General features: G+C 45.2%; 1 protein-coding gene across 1 annotated transcript in view; it reads right to left on the bottom strand.

The window, feature by feature from the left end:
- ADAM33 (ADAM metallopeptidase domain 33) overlaps positions 1-22,014 on the bottom strand; it is a 227,705-nt gene that overhangs the window by 3,315 nt on the left and 202,376 nt on the right. Inside the window, exons 10-12 of the mRNA XM_086962852.1 lie at positions 13,072-13,156; positions 6,785-6,921; positions 5,221-5,326 (exon numbers count right to left, since the gene is read on the bottom strand). Coding sequence (XP_086818978.1) covers positions 5,221-5,326; positions 6,785-6,921; positions 13,072-13,156 — 328 coding nt within the window. The remainder of the gene's footprint in view (positions 1-5,220; positions 5,327-6,784; positions 6,922-13,071; positions 13,157-22,014) is intronic.

Below are 22,014 nucleotides of genomic sequence, written 5' to 3'. Positions count from 1 at the left end.
CATAGTGAATAAGAGTGATTTCGCTATACTGTAGTGCAGTGCCCATCGCTGTAATTTTATCCGTGTCAGATAAGTCTTCATGGTACTGATAACTGGGGTGATGACTTTACATATCGCTATCAGGTAATGATAAAGTGCTCTTTCTTTTGGCTTTCATGAGGCTCTATTGCGGTTCGAATGGTCCCTCTTTATAGTTTAACGAGACCTAATGGAATGACCACGAGGGAAATGTGACTTAATACTGTGTGCGACTGGTTTAAATAGCTGCGCGCTATGTTGTAATGGTGGAACTTATGGGCGCATAATGGTCGATATCGGAGCCTACCTCTACGTTTTGCAGAATTTGCTTCTTCGGCTAGGAGGGCACTCAGAGGGAGGTTATACTGTGGGGATAGAGCAATCGTTAGTTTCGTTAAAAACCGCGGGACTATTTGCGGTTTGAATCCCCATTGTTCGGCGATGCCGCGTGTTACCTCAATCCTTCTCCTCCGGTCTCGCAGCTTGTGCTGTCTCTGCCACTCATCGCTCGAAACTCCTCGTGAGTTGAATCCGGTTCAATTTTTGAGAAACCACAGTGATGGAAAGAGACGAAATATTTGTTATCGTCATTTGCGGTTATGGATGTGAAGAGGTCACATATTTTTACAATGAGAGTGATAAGCATTTCCCTTTCATTGTATACCAATATTAAAAACAGTGAATAATTATGATCAAGAAATTGGAAATATTAAAGTCATACTGCTACTTATGTGAAGTTGTGGTTATTTGAGGGGAAGAGCAATTGGGTAGGAGTTGTAATATCAAGGGGCTTGTTTTGTTTTTGCACTCAGTATGTATTTATCCACTCTTTGCGGTTATGGCTATATTTTCTGAAGTAGCGAGTTCTGTAAGTTGTTGGGAAGTGATTGATCTGACTCATTTATTGAGAGATAGCCAGGGAATCGAATCGTTAAGAACGTTGGTATCAGTCTTTAGTCTGTGGACCCAACGTTGTTCTTTTTCGAACAAGATTTTTGTTGCATTTCTGTCTATTGTGATAAGGTTTCCAGGATGACCCACTGTAGGTCATTGACAGTGTGACCTAATTCTTTGTAGTGGGTGGACATTTTGGTAGTGGTTCTTTTGCAATTCACATTGCTGCGGTGCTCACATAGTCGTTGTTTTGCTTTGCGGCAAGTCATGCCGATGTATCTCATCTGGCATGGATAAGTAATCATGTAAATTGCATGACTTGTATTGCAATTAGTGTGGCGAATTAGTTTCCAGATAAAATTAGGAAACAGCTGCAATTCTTTTGTAGGTTTTGTGGTCTCACAGGCTGTACAGGTGCCACAAGGGTAATGTGAATGAATGAATGAATGATTTTGCTTTTATAAAGCGCGACTTACACTCCATGGAGAATCTTGGCGCTAGTCATAACGTGTCGCAGAGGAGAAAAATTGGGAAACTACATAAAAACCAGAAGAGGGGGAAATTAGGTGGATCTGAAAAGTGTATGGAGAGTGAGAAGTTTAAATTAGCGCTAGACAGAAGGTGTCAGAGGCATTAAAAATCCAGGTTTTAAGGGCCTTTCGAAACAGGTTCTCTGAGGGGATCAGACGCATCTGGGGTGGGAGCTTGTTCCAGGCTCTGGCTCCCAACACTCCAAGGGATTTTCCTCCTTTTGTAGTGAGTCTAAATTTGGGGACCACCAATAGGTTTAGGTTGGAAGATCTGAGTGAGCGGGATGGAGTATATCTTCCAAACCTTTGTGACAGATAGGTGGGGCCCGACTGGTGGTAAGCCCTGAAAGTGATTAGTAAGATTTTGAATAACACTCTCTTGTGGATAGGTAGCCAGTGCAGGGTTTTAAGTGCTGCTGAAGCAGATGACTTCCTAGGCAATCTCAGCACTAGGCGGGCGGCGGCGTTCTGAACCATCTGCAATTTATGCAGAACAGCTTTGTTGGAACCTGCATAGATGCTGTTACAGTAATCTAGACGGGATGTGATGAGGGCCACCGCTACCGTCTTTCTGGCTGTCAGGGGGAGGAGGTCAAAGAACCTTCTAAGGCCCTTGATTATGTTGAAACAGGACCCTGCCACAGTACCTGCTTGTTGTTTGAAGGATAGGGCTTCATCAAACCTTATCCCAAGGTTGCGGGCCGTCTTGATAGTGTTCGGCGGGACTTCGGCGTCTTGGGGCCACCAGTTTTTATGGGAGAAAAGATTATTTTGGCCAAAAGGGAGGATTTCAGTTTTGCCTGAATTACACTTGAGGTGGTGGGTTCTCATCCATTCAAAGGTTGCGGTGAGACAGTCTCTCAGATTTTCTTCTGCTTTAGTAGTGTTGTTGTCCAGGACGAGGATGAGCTGAGTATCATCAGCGTAAGATATCGTGCTGATGTGGAAGGATGTAATGAGCTCAATCAGAGGGGTCATGTAAAGGTTAAAAAGAATTGGGCTCAGGCTGGAGCCTTGTGGTACCCCTGTTTTTAGTGCTTTTTCGTCTGAACAGTGGCTTCCTAATATGGTAACTTGTTTCCTATGACTAAGGAAGTTTTTCAGCCATTTGAAATGTCCTGTTATTGGGGCTATATTCCACAATCCTGGTTGATCTTTCTTTTTCTTTGGTGGTGGTCTGGTGTGTACCAAAAGGTCTTTGATATTTTGACTTCTCTTGTTTGCAAAACGTGGTTTGGGCCAGTTTAATTTGTTTGATGTTATAATCTTCCAATTTTTGTTGATTATCTTTTTGACCTGATTAGTAACAGGACTGTAGGTGGTGACACACGTTGTTCTATCATCTGTCTTGGGGTGTGTTTCTAATAGTGCTTCCCTTGATTGATTGCGTGCTCGTTTTTTGCAAGAGTAAATCACCTTTCTTGGGTACTCTCGGGCCGTGAGTTTTTCACATAGATCCTCAGCTTGGTTCTTATAATCACGTATTGAGCTACAGTTCCTTCTCACGAGGAACTGAATATAGCCCCAATAACAGGACATTACCCTTGTGACACCTGTACAGCCTGTGAGACCACAAAACCTACAAAAGAATTGCAGCTGCTTCCTAATTTTATCTGGAAACTAATTCGCCACACTAATTGCAATACAAGTCATGTAATTTACATGATTACTTGTCCATGCCAGATGAGATACATCGGCATGACTTGCCGCAAAGCAAAACAACGACTATGTGAGCACCGCAGCAATGTGAATTGCAAAAGAACCACTACCAAAATGTCCACCCACTACAAAGAATTAGGTCACACTGTCAATGACCTACAGTGGGTCATCCTGGAAACCTTGGACATAATAGACAGAAATGCAACAAAAATCTTTTTCGAAAAAGAACAACGTTGGGTCCACAGACTAAAGACTGATACCAACGGTCTTAACGATTCGATTCCCTGGCTATCTCTCAATAAATGAGTCAGATCAATCACCTCCCAACAACTTACAGAACTCGCTACTTCAGAAAATATAGCCATAACCGCAAAGAGTGGATAAATACATACTGAGTGCAAAAACAAAACAAGCCCCTTGATATTACAACTCCTACCCAATCGCTCTTCCCCTTAAATAACCACAACTTCACATAAGTAGCAGTATGACTTTAATATTTCCAATTTCTTGATCATAATTATTCATTGTTTTTAATATTGGTATACAACGAAAGGGAAATGCTTATCACTCCCATTGTAAAAATATGTGGCATCTTCACATCCATAACCGCAAATGACGATAACAAATATTTCGTCTCTTTCCATCACTGTGGTTTCTCAAAAATTAAACCGGATTCAACTCACGAGGAGTTCTGGGCGATGAGTGGCAGAGACAGCACAAGCTGCGAGACCGGAGGAGAAGGATTGAGGTAAAACGCGGCATCGCCGAACAATGGGGATTCGAACCGCAAGTAGTGCCGCGGCTTTTAACGAAACTAACGATTGCTCTATCCCCACAGTATAACCTCCCTCTGAGTGCCCTTCTACCCGAAGAAGCAAATTCTGCAAAACGTAGAGGTAGGCTCCGATATCGACCATTATGCGCCCATAAGTTCCACCATTACAACATAGCGCGCAGCTATTTAAACCAGTCGCACACAGTATTAAGTCACATTTCCCTTGTGGTCATTCCATTAGGTCTCGTTAAACTTTAAAGAGGGACCGTTCGAACCGCAATAGAGCCTCATGAAAGCCAAAAGAAAGAGCACTTTATCATCACCTGATAGAGATATGTAAAGTCATCACCCCAGTTATCAGTACCATGAAGACTTATCTGACACGGATAAAATTACAGCGATGGGCACTGCACTACAGTATAGCGAAATCACTCTTATTCACTATGGCATGAGAATGAGTAAGTTGACGCCTGAAATGACTGTGATTCTGCACAAAGCATTGCCATTTTTTAGTTTCTTGTACAAATCAGTGGAAAAAACTGTACAATTGTACACAACTGTGTTGTCTCCTCCTATCCCCTTTCCCTATACGCTGTTGTGTGCATGTCTCTCTTCTCTTTACAGGTACAATGCAACCTTCTACTACCCGAAGAATCAGGTTATAAATGTACCTACTCTTTCACCTTTATTCACTGCACCCCTTTTTTTGGTCCTGAAGAAAGCCTACTGATCATTTGGCAATCAAGGCTGAAACATGTCGACCTCTATATTTCACTAATGGAGTGCGCTAGAATTCATAATCGATCCATTAGTCGCACAAATTAAATTTTATATTTGTCCAACTCCAGATTTCTTAAAAATCGATTCACTGGTCGTTTGACAATTTTTAAGATATCACCACTTTTTCACTCACGAATTCACGATCACTACTGCCTCAACCAAAGGTAAAGCATCCTGGCGGAGGGTGCACACAAAAAAATCCACCCAAGGATTACGCACTCTCGTGTTTAAATAAGCGGGGACACATCATATACCGCTACGAGATATCAAAAAAGGCGTGTATGAGGGTCTTTTATTGGGAGACACCCACTTACCTACCTGCAGACCTTGGTTTACGCAGGACAAGTGATCCTTTCCCCTTTTTGATTATGAAAATTCAGAAACACCATGGAAAAAGTTGGAGATCTACTGAGCATGGATTTACTGCTATGATTCAATCTCTGACGTTTTGTGGATTTTCTAAAATCCTCAGAATTCATGTCAATCTGCCCAAACACGTACATCGGGCTGCAGACTTTACTTGGAGACGTCCATGCAACCATTTCCAATCCATAGGATACTCACAATGTATGTCCTGGGTCGATCCTTTAGGCAGGTGATGTTCTTCTCCTGGAGGAATATGTTGAGTAAGCGATGACTGCAGTCGCTGAACACAGCCTTCATGTTGTGCCTGGAAGAGCCAGGGGGTGCATCATCACTGACCACAGTCCATTCGTGGAGTAAAGTTACGCATGGGTTTATGTACAGATGTTTCTTACTAGAAACTACTGCCGCCTACAACCAACACAACAACATGTGCTAAGTGTGGGATGCTCAACAGTAAAGTGAGGGCCAAAAACTATATACTGCTAATCCTTTTGCTCTGGGGGGCGGAGGGGAGGCAAAGGGATAGGAAAGTAAGGGATAGAATAGAAAGGGGAGTCTAGGAAAAGGGAAGGAAAGGTGAGGAAAGGAGAGGGGAGGGGAGTGGAAGAAAAAGAAGGGTATGAAAATGAAGGGGAAGCGAAGAGGAGGTAAGGGAAATGAAAGGGAGGGAAGAGAAAGCATGCAGAAGGAAGGAAAGGGAGGGAGGGGTAAAGGGAAGGAAGGGTAAAGAAGGTTGGAAGCAGTGGGCAAGGGAATGAAGATGGAATGGACAGACGGATGTACAGATGTTCCTGGTTTGGAGGCATGGAGTATATGGATGGATTCACCATGTATGACTCACCACTAAGAAGTGAAATATCTCCAGGACAAGTTTAACTATGCCATGGAAATACAACTGTAACATTCACTTACACCACAGCAATGGATATTGATGTTACCCCAGGTTTTGAACATAGTTTGACATCAGGGATAGACCTTTCATTTCCTAGGAATTCTGCAATAATGCACCTGACCTATGGAAAGACCCCCCTGCGGAAGAGAAAGACTAAACTGATGATGGCAAGGAGCTGAAACCCGCTGTCTCACCAAACCGGATTAAAGACAAACGCCAAAAATGCTCGGGAAACTCCTAAAACGCCTAAAATGCTGCTTTGTATGAGATCTAGTTAAACAGCCATTTTTCAGAAGAACAGCTGTTTCATTGTGGAGGTGCAACCTTAAAAAGCTGCATACTTGTACCAGACAAGAGGAGAGTAACATGAGTAGCATCCTTCTCCCTTCTCCAAATCCCATTTCGTTCATAGATATGTCTAGTGGCATCAAGATTGGTTTGTGCCAGGATTGGTGAAGGCATGCCCGTTACTCATAGTGGACTTACAATGAAGTAATTCAGCCCACAGACTCCCAGGTCATGGGCAGAAGCATTGGTATTAAGAGTTTGGGTTCGAGAAGCGTCTCTTTCTATTAGATGTAAACACCAGTCTCTGGGAATGAGGATTGATCCTCTCCACAAAGTTGCAGGTGTTTGTGTGAGGCCTGCTGGTGTTTGTGTGAGGACTTTATGTGTGAGGCCTGCTGAATTGTGCCCACCCCTATGAGCGAAAAGCAACTGAGTGATTGAAAAAGCTACTCCAGTAGACCAGAAGTTTGTAGTTGTTAGAAAAAGTTCATAATTCTCAATAGGATGTTCTTCTGCTAGAGGGATACAGGTCTATGGACGTAGAACTAGAGCCCATCACATACAGGAGACCTTGTTTCTTACCCAGTGTGCTTCGATAACAAACAGTGTCCATGGGACACAGGGCAGTGGCATTCCTGCGTGTCGTGAATCATTCCCAGATTGTGACCCATCTCATGAGCCACGTACTTTGCCAAATCAGTGGCGCTGACTCCAGAATCCTAGAACACAAACAGAGGTGCACAATCTTGTTATTTTCTGGTGTAAATGTCATTGCACTAGGTTTACATCCAATCACTTGTACCAGAATGAAGGCATAAATTCTGTGTACTGGTTAGGCTCTTTCATGTATAGATTAAGGCTATTGCGTCATTACGAGAATGTAACAACAGCAAACACAAAATTCAGGTATTTATTCATTCTGTTGTCAGATAGCTCTATATCCTTCTTGTTTTTCTTTTATTATTACAGCACATCATTAGTATTTCACCCTCTTCGCTGGTGTCGCTGATCTTCACTCAAAAAGGCACATTTGAATCCACTCTTCAAATCCTTATGCCACTGGCCAAAACAACAGCCAGCATGCAAACAAACAAAGGAGTCAATTCACAGAGGAATGTATGAGGATGTGAAGGAGTTCTTCAGAACTGGTCACATAGTTTGGAACGTTGGGCCATATGTATGAACACATTTTCCCATAGACACAGAATGGGTAAAACCCTTTGATACATCTGGCCCATAGAGTATACAAATGGACTCATGTGAACCAAGAGTGTGCTTATTACAAAAAGAGGAAGTAAACACAAGGAGATGATGGACCGAGCACTGAAACTTTTCAGAAACTCACCCCCAGTCACATATCAGGGTTCAATCCATCATCATTCTTTAGCTCAGTTCGCCACCTCAGTTCAGTCCAAGCTATATGCAAATCAGTCTTGACCCTGTTCCTCATGGGAACAGTCCAGCCCGAACTGACAAGCCAGGTCTTCCCTGAACCGCAAACAAGCATCCTGGGACCGGTTTCTGGGTAACACCCTTCATCAGCCAGGCTAGCTTGAATCCAGTGGCAAAGTGAGCAAGGGACCCACGTCTGGGCATACCCTTCCACCTTAGGGTAACCAAAGCAAACTCAAGGAGATGATGAACGAAGGGCTGAAACTTTTCACACACTCAGCCCCAGTCACAGATCTGGGTTGAATTCATCATCGTTCTTTAGCTCACTTCGCCACCCCAGTTCAGACCCTTCTATATGCAAATCAGTCTTGACCCTGTGCCTCATGGGAACAGTCCAGCCCGAACTGCCAGGCCATGTCTTCCCTGGATCAGAAACAAGCATCCAGGGACCGGTTTCGGGCTAACAGCCCTCATCAGCCAGGATAGCTTGAATCCAGTGGCAAAGTGAGCAAGGGACCCACATTTGGGCTACCCTGCCAACTTAGGGCGTAAAAAAATAAACACAAGGAGATAATGGACGGAGCCTTGTTTGATTTGTTCGCCCTAAGTTGTCAATAGCGTAAAACATTTCCCAAATTGTAAAAATTAGGAATGCTATGTCAAATCCAGTCAGCCTCCAACAAGGGGTCCTCCTAGGTTCAATTCTTTCCTCACCCTTTTTGATCTCTACCTGGGAACCCCTTGCACAATGCTAAGAAACTCAGAAGTTCTCTTCTATCGATAAAGCTATAACATCCAAATTTACTTCAAGGACTCAAGCCTGGAAGATTGCACCCACTTATCAATCTCCCTGAACAGAATTTTGACTTGGATGGCTAACAACCACCTCAAACTAAACACAGCAAAAACAACATTTCTTCTCATCTCTCCAGAGAAAGCTAACTTGCTGATCCCCGCCCCGGACATGGACGGCCGCCCCTCCATCATTCAGAATGCCAACTCTCTGGGATTTACTCTTGACAGATATCAACCTCTAGAAACATATCTCCTCCATGGTGAAGAGTGCTCTTTTGGGGGTATCAGGAAGCACATCCCAGTGCACAACCTTAAATCTGTTGTCCAGGCACTTGTGCTTTCCAGCATTCCCAAACTTCACCTAGGTCCTCTCGGAGTAGTCCTACACGCTGCTTCACGACAGGACACAAGAAATCGGACCACATCTCTCCCATTCTTCGCTACTTTCAGTGGTTTCCTATAGAAGCGACAGCCTCTCCGAAAAACTGAAAATCTCAGGCACTGGCTGAGACTAACTAAATGCTAGATTGTTCCTCCGTGAAACACACACCTTCAAGCATTACCAATACATGAGCAAATCCTTCTCTGGAAGTGCCACAAGGTTTACCCCCTCCAGCCGAGCATCTGCCTGCCCACATGTCAAATCACCTTCAAAAACAGACCTCTAAGCTCTACTCTTTGAACAACACCTGACCTAACCTACTCATGCACCCTCCCACTTAGTGCAGAACAATCTCAAGTCAAGTCAAGTCAAGTTTAAATTTGTATAGCGCACTACTCACCCAGAGGGTCTCAAGGCGCTTGAGGGAGGCGAAGGTGGGTGGGGAGAGAATTACAGGTCTTGGCCGCTAAGTAGGAGAAGGATTTTCCCCCCATGGTGGGTCTTTGGATGCGTGGGAATGCGGCGAGGGCTTGATTGGACGATCGAAGTTTGCGGTGGGGGTGTAAAAGGACAGGCGCGCGTTGAGGTATTCGGGTCCTAGGTCGTAGAGGGCTTTGTGTACGTGGGTGAGAAGGCGGAACGTTATTCTCTTGTTGACGGGGAGCCAGTGGAGCTGAAATGTGAGCTTGGCGGGGAATGTCAAGGATGAGTCTGGCTGAGGCGTTTTGGATGCGTTGGGAGTTTTTTCTGTAGTTTGGCTGTGGTTCCGGCGTAAAGGGTGTTTCCATAGTCCAGTCGACTTGTGACCAGTGCATGGGTGACTGTCTTTCTTGTTTCGGTGGGGATCCAGCTGAAGTTTTTTTGAGCATTCGTAGGATGTTGAAGCATGATGATGAGACGGCGTTGACTTATCTGGTCATCGAGAGGTAGGAGTCTAGGATGAAGCCCAGGTTACGTGCGTGGTCCATTGGTATGGGTGCGGTTCCCAGGGCCGGTGGCCAGCATGAGTAGTCCCAGGCGGAGGGGGATGATCCTAAGATGAAGACTTCCGTTTTGTCCGAGTTCAGTTTTAGACGGCTGTTCTTCATCCACTCGGCTACTTCTTTCATCTCTTCATGTAGGTTGGTTTTGGCGGTGTTTGGGTGTTTGGTGAGGGAGAGGAACAGCTGGGTGTCGTCTGCGTAGGAGATAATGTTGAGGTTGTGTTGGCGCGCAATGGATGCGAGGGGACTCATGTATACGTTGAAGAGGGTGGGACTGAGTGAAGATCCTTGGGGTACGCCGCAGATGACTTCTGTGGCCTCTGATCTGAAAGGGGGGAGGCGGACTCTCTGGGTTCTTCCAGCGAGGAACGAGATTATCCAGTCCAATGCTTTTTCTTGTATTCCGACGTTGCTGAGGCGTTGTATGAGGGTGCTATGACAGACTGTGTCAAAGGCTGCGGAGAGGTCAAGTAGGATGAGGGCAGCTGTTTCTCCGTTGTCCAGTAGGGTTCAAATGTCGTCTGTTGCTGCGATGAGGGCGGTCTCGGTGCTGTGTTTGGCTCGGAAGCCGGACTGTGAAGGGTCGAGGGATTTGTTGGATTCGAGGAAGGCGGCAAGTTGACTGTTGACGGCTTTCTCAATGACTTTGGCAGGGAATGGGAGGAGCGAAATGGGGCGGTAGTTCTTAAGTTCAGTGGGGTCTGCTGTAGGTTTCTTCAAGAGGGCGCTGAGTTCGGCATGTTTCCAGCTTTCCGGGAAGGTAGCGGAGTTGAGGGAGCAGTTGATGACGTCTCGGAGATGGGGTGCGATAATGGAGTCTGCTTTGTTGAAAATGTGGTGGGGACATGGGTTGGTTGGTGATCCTGAGTGAATGGTGTTCATCAGGCGGATGGTGTCTTTGGTGGTGATTGGGTTCCAGGCGCAAAAGTTGTGGGGGGTGGGGGGTTCAAGTTCGGAGGTGGGTGGGGTGGACTGGTCTCCGAAGCTGTTATGTATGTCAGCGATTTTGTTGTGGAAAACGAGGCTAGAGAGTCGCAGAGGTCTTGGGAGGGAGTGATGTCGTTGGTGCCGGCGGTGGGGTTGGTAAACTCTTTGACGATGTTGAATAGTTCTTTGCTGTTGTGGGCGTTGATGTCGAGTCGATCCATGAATGATGATTTCTTGGTGGATCGGATCAGTTAGTGGTGTTTGCGGGTGGCGTTCTTGAAGGTGGCCAGGTTGTCAGAGGTTGGGTTTTTTCGCCATGCTTTCTTGAGGGTGCAGCAGATCTTCTTGGATTTCTTAAGGTCCTCATTAAACCAGGGGGCTTTTTTGCTGCCTTGCTTGATTTGATGGTTTTTCAAGGGTGCTAATTCGTCAGCGCTGTGGGTGATCCATTGTGTAAGGTTGGTGGCTGCTTGGTTTGGGTCCGATGATTTTGCAGGAGGGTTTTGGTGAAGCGATGTGAAGAGCTGGTCTGAGGTAATTTTGTTCCAGTTTCTCCGTGGAATTGGTTGTGGGTCGTAGTCTTTTTGAAGTTGAAGTGAACGCAGCTGTGGTCCGTCCAATGGAGAGCTGTGGTGTGATTAAAGGAGATGTGCTTGCTGGAGGTGAAGATTGGGTCAAGCGTGTGCCCGGCATAGTGGGTGGGGGTGTCAACAAGTTGTTTGAGTCCGAGATTGGCGAGTTTGTCCAAGAGGGTGGTGAATCATCCACCTAAAAATTGTTAATATTCCCCAGGTCCACAATCTCTGTTTTATTCGAATTACACTTCTGATAGCTTTGTTGCATCCATCTAATAACCTGTGATAAAGAAGTTTTAAGGGTCGCTTCTGAAGTGCCAGAAACTCTATTCAGTGCCATAATGAGCGGAGTGTCATCAGCATATGACACTACTTTGACCTGAACGATTCCAATCTCCTCCTCCAAGAATTACCTTTGGCATTAAAGGGTAACTCTTTGTCCTTCTTTATTTCTCGGAGGAGGGAGTTTAGAGAATGTGACCGGTTTTAATAATGTATTTTGGGCAGTTCTACATAGCACAAACAAATGCAGAGTTTAGAATTCGGTTTTTGTTTGCACTAGGTTATTAAACTACCAAAAATTAAATGCTGCTCATCTGTCACCAAACATACCAATAGATCCAATCAGGGCCGGCTCTAGTACAGTGCGACCAATGCCACTGCACCGGGTGCTCCATCTTCAAGGGGGTGCCGTGTTTGGAAGTATTTTATGGTTTGAAAACCACCTGCTGCTGCACTGCTGGCCTCTGGCAATTTTCATGCAACAAATAAAAATGTCAAGGTAACTTCGGTGATTAATGTTCTTCCTGGAGAGAGAAGGAGTTGTGTCTAGTGGAAGTTTTAACTTATTTTATGGTAGCACAGAGGGTTAATATGCCTGCTGCAAAGAATGTGTACCATGCAGATCACAAAGTGCATATAGTTTAAATAGGTCAGTGCTTTTGTCAGAGATCCTTTTGTTACTAGCAGTGTAGATGTTAAAATCCTAACATGGAACAGTGAGATAATAACGGTCATCAAAGAGCTGCATGCAAACTGTAAGGTATAGATTAGAGCGCTAGGATTTTTTCCTCCGTCTTTCATTATTCTAATGTTTCAAAAAGGTTTCATTTCCGTAAAAAAAGAAATCCTTTTTATTAAATGTAACCTCCAACCATGGGGTTATGTTTTAAATTCTGAGTCTGTGCTTCTCCAGACCAAGCACTCTTAAACTATACTGTCTACCAGTATGGATGACGTGTGACTCACCTTGTACTCTTCTGCCTTATGTAACATTTTCTATACACTGATTTACACACATATATATATGATTGTCCCTGTGTAATGTGTGTATGATGTAAAGTGCTCTGACACCCTACACTGGTGTAGGTGGCGCTATATAGCTAAATACATCGGAGAGAGAGTGGTTATAGAGACTGCAGGGGGCACTGTTAAAAGAGTTGTAGTGAGGGAGTCGATTGGGGGCGCCAACAAACATTGTCGCACAGGGCGCCACCAGCGCTAAAGCCGGCCCTGAATCCGATACTGGCAGGTTGCCTCTGCTTCAATACAAGTCAGTGGAGAAAATACATTCTATATAAAATCACATAAATAAAAACAACACATTAATATCTCCTGACTAACATGCTGAGCAAAATGTGTTGTCTGCCAAATACCTATAAATATCACATTTCAGTTATAACCACTAGAGGGCGCGCCTACCACACAACTTCATATCATCATCCAACATGGCCTGCAGGCTGCTCAGAATGATCCCGAAAGATTAATAAAACAACATAGAAAACTCTAAACGCCCCATTTGAGTTGACACTTTACCTTAATGACGCCTCCGCTCTGGTGAGGGGTGCACATTTTTGACACAAACGCTTCCCCGAGGGCATAATTTTTAAAATCCACGCCACTGAGGAAAAAAACAGAAAGAACTATTGAAGGACCCAAGGCACACTGATAAAGCAGAAAGACAGGTTGGGAAAGCCTAAGGTGGAAATTCCTGCATCTGCGGTTCTCGGCCATTCAATTACTCGATTAATGAACAACACAGTTGTTAGATACAAATATATTTCACAGTAGGTAAAACATAGCTGCCAAGTTATGAATTGTTTATGTGTGACATTTCCTTTGTTTCAATGTACTTATGAGTGACCTTCATCTGCCATATGTGTGACACTATCTCACGAGTAAAACCAAGCAAGGAAAGAGATAAATGAGAGGTTCTATAAACAAACTTGAAGCTGCTTGAAAATCCCTGAAATGGAAGGCCCCTAACTAACTGCGCCTAATTTAAAATTATGACTTGTTTATCCACAGTGCTTCACGACACATTATCAACAGCACTTATGGAGTTTTATATAGCGCAAACTAGACCCAAGTATCGGAGCGCTTTACACGAGTACCAGTTTCGTTACAGATGGACACATTCATTTTTGGTAGGCACGGTGAGATTAAGTGATGTGCCCAGAATCACAGGATGTTGAGCGCCGTTGCCGAGGCTCGAACCTAGTTCCCCAGCTTCGAGGTCGTCCGCTCTAGCCATAAAGCTACATCCAGGGCCGGACTGGGAACCTCAACCGTCCCTGGCAAAGTGCACGGCCGCCCCACTAAACGCCCCCCCCCCCTCCCGACTCTTGGGGGGGAAGAAGGGGGGGGGGGCATTGGAGGTGCTGCCGAGCTCTTTGCCAGGGCCGGTTTTCGGCCGATTTTGTTACATGGACTATTTTCTATTTTGCATCTATGCTGCAAAAACGGTCCTGTAACAACAACAGCCCCCAGGGGCCCAAAACCAGCCCCCCCACCCGTGCGGGCACCGGGGGATTGCCCGGTGCCTGCTATGACCAGTCCGGCCCTGGCTACATCCTCTCCCCATGTCCCTGCCTCCCGAGGTATTGACCCCGGGAGGCAGGACATGCCTTACCAGAATTCGAACCTAGGACATCTTGGTTACTGGCATCTCTCCACAGCAGGCGCTCAGACTGTGGAGCAGCCTTCTTATGACATGACCCCTCAAACTTCATTGAAGTGTCTGGTATTACAGCGGATATCCCTAAAACTGGCACTCCCATATTGAGAACAGAGTTATCAGCATGCCCTGGGAGCGCTGCTGCTTACCAACAAAGTTTTCATAAGGTGAGTTTCTACTTTACTACAATGACTTTTGATAGGTTACATTAAAAATGGAATACAGCCCATTGCTGTACGAGTAACAGCGAGGTCAGGACTACTGGCACAGGACACAAAATGCTTCCAGTGTGTTTAAGAAATCGTGCTTACAGCCAATGCTAAACTCTGCAGCCAGAGCATGTACCATAAAAAGCAGATAAGCCAGTGCCTCCTGGAAGTCCATGAGATATTCTAAGAGCCTGGTTACTTCTTATGGCCTGTCCTCGACTACACCCTTTGTTTATGTTTATGTTTATGTTTACAGATTTCTAGAGCGCATGGCTGCCCGTAAGCGTCCCAGCGCTAGTGATAGAATGAGCGAGAACAAGAAAGGAAGGGTTTAGGGGAAAAGCCAGGTCTTTAAGAGTCTGCGAAAGGAGAGGATATTGGGCTGAGCGCGAATGTCTAGTGGAAGCGAGTTCCACAGTTTGGAGGCATTATACGAGAAGACACGGCCTCCTGATCGGGCCCTTTTGATCCTAGGTATTGAAGTCAGATGGAGGTGCGTGGATCGAAGCAATCTATTGGTTTTATGGGGAACAATCAGAATGGGGGGGGCCTTTCCGTGCAAAATTTTGTGAGTGGTGCAAAGGGCTTTAAAATGTACTCTTTCCAGGATGGGAAGCCAGTGAAGTGACCTGAGGGCTGGTTTGGCAGAACAACGGTTGTTGGCGCCCGTAAGAATCCGGGCAGCAGTGTTTTGTACAACCTGTAGTTTGGCTATCACTTTCTTTGGAGCACCTAGGTATAGGGCATTACCATAGTCCAATCTGGACAATATAAGGCCCTGAATCAAAAGCTTCGTAGACTGAGTGGGGAGCAAAGGTAAAATTTTGCGAGAGGTGCGAAGGAGGCCTAACAAGCTCCTGCAGTTTTTCTAGCTTGGGTATTGAGCCTTGATCCAGCCAGATCCCCAGACTTTTGATGTCGGGCTTTGGAGTCGGGGCGGACCCATACACGGGGGCCACAGAGTCTCAGGGCGAAAATGTGACTGATTGCCTATGACCAGAATCTCCGTCTTATCGCTGTTGAGCTTTAAATGAGACCTGTCCATCCAGCTAGTTATATCCCCAAGGCAGGAGTAAAGATCGCTGGAAGGATGGTCCTGATGGCTTAAAGATACAACAAGCTGGGTGTCATCGGCATAGGTCAGAAGCTTGATTCCATATGGATTGACAAGTTTTTCAAGGGGGGACATAGACACATTAAAAAGCGTAGGGCCCAGGGATGAGCCCTGAAGGACGCAACAGTGTACTAAAGTAGTTTTGGAGATGGAATTGCCCTCTGCCACCTGAAATGAGCGGCTGTGTAAAAAAGTTCTCAGCCAGGACAGGGCTTGTCCAGAGATACCCAAGTCACTAAGCCGACGAATCAGCGTAGAATGATTCACGGTGTCGAAGGCCACACTCAGATCCAGGAGGATCACTGCCACTGATCCCCCTGAGTCTATGATCTTTCTGGCCTCTTCGACAACCGCTATCATCGCGGTCTCTGTACCCTGGCCCGGGCGAAAGCCCGTTTGTGAGGGTTTGAGCCGGTCGCTTGATTCAAGGTAGTCAGATAACTGACGGTTAAGGAATTTTTCTGCCAACTTACTGATACCCGGCAAGAGGGAAATGGGCCGAAAGTTGTTCAATTCCAGAGGGTCAAGGTTGGCTTTTTTGAGTAAGGCTTTGACTACTTCCAACTCGGGGGTACAGTGCCCTGTGAGAGGGAGATGTTAATCAGATTAGCCATAGGGGCAAGGATGGTAGGTGCAACTAGTTTCATGACCTTCAATGGGGCAGGGTCTAGCGGGGAACTACTTTTAATTGACTGAGGAATAGGGAAGAGAATATCTTCTGTAATAGGGGCAAACGTATCCAGTCTGGGCTCATCTTGCTGAGGTGCTGACAAAGACAGTTCGGGTAGGTCAGCAAAATTATCCCTAGGGAGGTGCTTCAGAATTTTTTGGATCTTCTGGTCAAAAAACTCAGCTAGCTCATTGCAGCGATTGTCCGAAGAGTCCACGGGGTCAGGAGTTTTAAAGAGTTTTTTCACAATTTGAAAGGTTTCTCTTGACTAACTCGAGGAAGATCTAATTTTTTCCTCGAAAGAACGCAGCTTGCGCCGATTTAAGGGCCTTTTTATAGTTTAGGATCGTAAGTTTATAGACTTGCTTTCTATTAGGATCATAGTCCTTCCTCCATGCCCTTTCAGACTTTTTACAAAGTTTTTTTAGGAGACGAACCTCCTTAGTGAACCAGGGTGAAGTGTTTTTTCCCCATGGTTTAAGGTTATGTTTTATGGGGAGGACTATGTCCAGGGAGTTTTTGATCAACGAGGAAAACTTGGTATCTGCTAATGTAGGATCTGCCTCACAGGTCGGGGGAGAGAGCTCCAAAGTGAGCTTCCATTTATCTGGGTCCAGTTTTGACCATGGGCGTACAGGCCTGCGGGGGACTGTTCTGGGGCGGTGGGTGATCGAAATCCACCAGATGAACAAAATTAGTGAGTGGTCCGACCATGGGACCGGAATAGGTACCATTAATTTGAGATCAGAGATGTTGGAAAAGATCGGATCCAAAAGGTGCCCCAGAATGGGAGTGGGTTGATGATTTCCCAGATGGAGATGGTATGTCGCTAAGTCCAATGCAATTCGGTAGCTAAATTGTCTCCGCTAATGTCGAAATGGATTTTTAAATCCCCTAGGATCATGAAGTTAGGATAAGTACTGGCCAGGGCCAGTGCATTTTCCAGGATTGAACTGCAAAATTGTCCAATGGCACCTGGCGGGCGGTAAATAAGAATTCCAGAGAGGGATTTACACGGGGAGACTTGGATAGTGAAGTGAACATTTTCACAGTCAAGTAGCGGGCTACCGTGGAGCCGGCAAGAAAGGTAATCTTTATAAATTATAGCTATCCCTCCTCCCTTTCCCTTCGATCGGTCAAGATGTTGTATAAGGAAGCCCGGAGGCAGAGCCTGAACAATGTCCGGGTCCGAGTCTGGGGATAGCCATGTCTATGTTAGGAACAGAATCTCCAGTTGATAATCTTCTAGGAGTATATAGATTACCTGCACGTGTTTAGGCAGGGATCTGCATTTTAACAGGGCCATGTTAAATACAGTGGGAGGGGGAGGACTGGGCTCATAAGTGGGTAGCGTGTAAGGGTAGTGGAGGCATTGATTACCAGGGCCATCAATAGTGATAGAATGTGCGCAGGGGGGCAAGAGGGGCAGTCTCCATTGGAATAGGGAGTCCCTAGAATATTCAAAAGGGATATGGGGGGTAGAGGCTATGATGCTGGGCCCTATGCCCGGTCTGGCGCGGATGGGCGCAGACGGGCTTACCTCCGGCGCGCCATTGTCACGCCCGCTGTGCTCGTCCGCTGCGCGTACGATGTATAGAGGGCATTTTGTAGTGGGAGGGCCAAATAGCCCTAAGCACTAGTCCGATAGACAAAAATAATGTCACCTCATTTGTGTGATGGCCCTTCATTCACTATTGTGTGTGTTATTCGCGGATGGCAGTGCATGTGTTATGTGTGCAGGATTATCCTACCACCTTTGTTTCATAACGCTTGCTATCTCCTCCTCGTCCCTTCCACCCGGAATGCTGAACAATGCAAACATTCACCCCCTGTCACAAAGATCTGAGTTTAATCCTTTGTTCTTTTGCTCACCATGCCACCCTAGTTTGGATCCAGCCATATGCAAATCAGTCTTGACCCTGTCCTCATCAGAACAATCCAGCCCAAACTGCCAAGCCAGGTCTAAGTCAGGTCTTCCTTGGACCGAAAACAAGCACCCTGGGACCGGTTTCGGGGCATCAGGCAGGTTAGCCTGAATCCAGTGGCGCAGTGAGCACAGGGTCCACATCTAGGCATACCCTGCCAACTTAGGGTGAAAAAAGCAAAAGGAACAAATGATGGATGGAATGTTGAACAATGCAAACATTCACCACCAGTTAAAAAGATCTGGGTTCAATCCATTGTTTTTGTGCTCCCCAAGCCAACCCAGTTTGGACCCAGCCATGTGCAAATCTGTTTCTCATGGGAGCAATCCAGCCCAAAATGCCAAGTCAGATCCTCCCTGGTCCAGAAATAAGCATCCAGGGACATCAGCCCTCATCAGCCAAACTAGCTTGAATCCAGTGGCGCAGTGAGCACAGGATACACGTCTGGATACCCTTCCCATTTAGGGTGAACAAATTAAAAGGAAGAAATGATGGACAGAATGCTGAACAATGCAACCACAAACAAGACAGAGCCACCCAATTATCCCAAGAGGACTGGGTATGGTTAATAACAAAATACAAAAGTGTCCTCAAAGGAATTATTCAGCAAAAAAAATGTTTTAACTTCTCATTGGTCACAACTAGTGAACATATGATTTCAACAATGCATGGAATTATCTTCATGTACCATTGTTTATTATGGTTAATTCAAAGATGTAACAAGGCAACATTCATACTACTAAACATTTAAGATCTGCTTAAAGGTAGTATACAACATATTTTGCTTTTTGTATGGAAAAATGAAATACCATACACATCCCAGTGTTTATAACATAATATCACAATTTCAGGTTTACCGTAGTATTCTCTAGTTTGAGTCAAACTAGAGAAGTCGGACGGACATTGAAGTCTATGACGATCGAATTCAAGTGATCAACATGCTGTAAAAGATTCGTGATATTCAGAGATGAAGTTAGTCTGAATCATGAGATGCTATTGAATACTACGGTTCAGCATAATTATATTGATGTGCAACGTTTTCGTCCTGAAGATGGTCCTGTGGATTGTATAAACCGCTATAGGACCGAAACGTCGACGCTTAAACATCGTTTTGCTTATATATGAACCTTCATGTAAACCTGAAATTGTGATATTATGTTATAAACACTGGGATGTGTATGGTATTTCATTTGTCCATACAAAAAGCAAAAGATGTTGTATACTACCTATAAGCAGATCTCCATGCACTGTTGAAATCATATGTTCACTAGTTGTGACCAAATGAGAAGTTAAAAAATGTTTTTTGCTGAATAATTCCTTTGAGGACACTTTTGTATTTTGTTATGAACAATGCAACCATTCACCCCCAGTCACAAAGATCTGGGTTCAGTTCATTTATCTGACCCTCATATTCCTAGATACTTACACACTGACAAACAATCATCCGGGAAGGAGCTCTCAGCACTGTGGTCAAGGTTGGGCTATTTAAAGACCACTTTAAAGCACCCACTCAGCTGGGCTGCTCTCAGATCACAACTTGTTTATTTCACAGCCAGGCTGCATGAACCACAGTGAGACTCGACCCTATTGACTCTTCTGAAGGCAGGCGAGCTGGGGCTTTATGCCACCACACCTGATCCAGAGACTGGTACGAAAGTCAACTGAATGGCCGTTCTAATTTATCCCACGGCAGGAGTTCGCAGCAGTAGTAGAAGCACACACTGTATCTTCCTTGGGAGAGCCTCATTTGACAGTGAGAGCTTTTGCAAATAATTATGGCAGGTACTTCCATTATTTGAGAACACTGCCTGGTGCAGTCAATTGATGACAGTTTACACCAATGTGGGAATGCAGTAGTTGTAGCCCATTTCCGTTGCTCTAAACCATGATGCGTGGCACTTGGCGGGGCTGGTAAAAGCGGCAGAGGCCACAAGCAACTGCGCCTTGTTTAATAATTCTGTTATTTACCGGTAATCTTCATTACTCCGAATGCCCTTCTTTTCATACCAATACTTACAAGATAAGGTGTTTTAGCCTCCCCGGGCATCACATGGCTTAGCCATAGCCAATCAGAATGATATCCAGTTAAAACAACCCTTCTTCCCCCTCTATAACTCTCCGACAAATATGGTAATGGAAAGGGACAGCGGCCATAATGCTTCTATACAGTCCCAAGCTGAATGAAGGATAACAGGTTGTGAAGGGGAACGGGAGGGAGGGTCGTAAGTACTGGTAAAAGAAGAAGGGTTTATAAAGTAATGAAGATTACTGTTAAATAATTGAATCATTAACTCCTCAACCCTCTTCTCATACCATACTTACTATAGGAGGATATAGCAGAGCAATCCGCACAACCTGACTCTTTGCCAAACAACAAGTACTCCCAAAGTGACGTAAGACACACCTTTAATGCAAACTTAGGAGACAATTCTTTTAGGGAATAGCAGCCGCCAAAACCCTAGTACCAAAATTCATAGAATCAGAATTCTGAAAAAATTTTTTATAGCGAGAAAATAAAAGTAGACAGTATAGCCCAGGTAGCAGCCCTGCAGATTTCCAAAACAGAAGCCCCACTTGCATCAGCCCAGGGCTAACACACCGCAAGTGAATCGGTCATCAATTCCACCCAGCGGTCAGGATCCTGAGCAGCGTAAACCATAGAAATAAGGGAACTGCTCCACCTGCTCAAAGACTGGGTAGAAGTCTTTTGTCCCAGACGGAAAACACCAAAGTTCACAAACAAATGATCGCATGGTCTATATTCTTGAGATCTAGACAAATGCATTTATACAGATCTCAACACATCCAAAGTATGTAAGGATTCTCCTTCTGGAGTCCCAGGAGCTGAAAAGAAAGAAGGCAAAATTATCTCCTCATCCTGATTGAAGGGAGTCAAGACCATAGGGAGAAACCCTGGACTGAACTTAAGAACCAACCGGTCAGAGACGATTCTTAAATAAGGGGGCTGTATGGATAATGAACCTAACTCCAAGTCTACGTGCAGTTGGAATAGCCACCAAAAAGCACCATTTGAAAGACAAATGCTTCAAGCTCACCTCCTCCAGGGGTTCAAAAGGAGAATTTGAAGTGCTTTAAGGACTAAAGGGAGATCCCAAGGACAGGAAGAGAATTAACATTCGGTTTCATTAACGAAACCCCCTTTAACAATCTTGCGCCAATAGAATCCATTTCGGTAACATTGCAAGGAGTTAGCTCCCCAGTGGCAACCGTCAAACCCTTGTCAAAGCCGTCCTGCAAAAAATGAGGAATCGAACGTGATTCCCACTCTGGGATTTAAGCATTCTTCAGTACACCATTTAGGGATGATGGCAATAGAATTTCCTAGTAGAAAGCCTTCTAGATTGTTGAACCAAGTGGACTACTGAAGTATCAATCCCCACATTCCTCAAACTCCAACCTGCAACAGCCTTTCTGTCGGCCGCATTCTCTTTTATGCTTCCAGGGACAGGAGGGGACGATGAAGAGGATTCTGATCCCGTGGAATAGACCATCCGGAGGTACTGCCATCAACCGTAACAAAGGGGACCACCCCATTCTTGGCCAAAAGAGGGCTACTAGAACCGGGTACACATTCTCCCTATTTAGTCTGACAAGCAGTTGGAGTGTTAACGGAATGGTGGGGAAGACGTACAGCAGGACCTGAGGCCTTTGACCAATGTATCTATCCCCCAACACCCTTATTCCTGCAACCGGGACAGAAAGGAAGGACGAAGAATATTGGCATTGGAGGCAAAAAGGTCTAGTTGAGGAGTACCAAACCTTCAGAACAATTACTTAAACACCTGCGGAGCTAGACAAAAGTTGTGGGACGAAGGGTATACACTGCTGAGCCTGTCCGTCAAACAATTGTTCTTCCCTCGAAT

This window comes from Lissotriton vulgaris, chromosome 3_1 (assembly GCF_964263255.1).
Source record: "Lissotriton vulgaris chromosome 3_1, aLisVul1.2, whole genome shotgun sequence".
Taxonomy (NCBI): Eukaryota; Metazoa; Chordata; class Amphibia; order Caudata; family Salamandridae; genus Lissotriton; species Lissotriton vulgaris.
The sequence above is the reverse complement of the archived record's forward strand: the minus strand, read 5'-3'. Positions and strand labels throughout refer to the sequence as shown.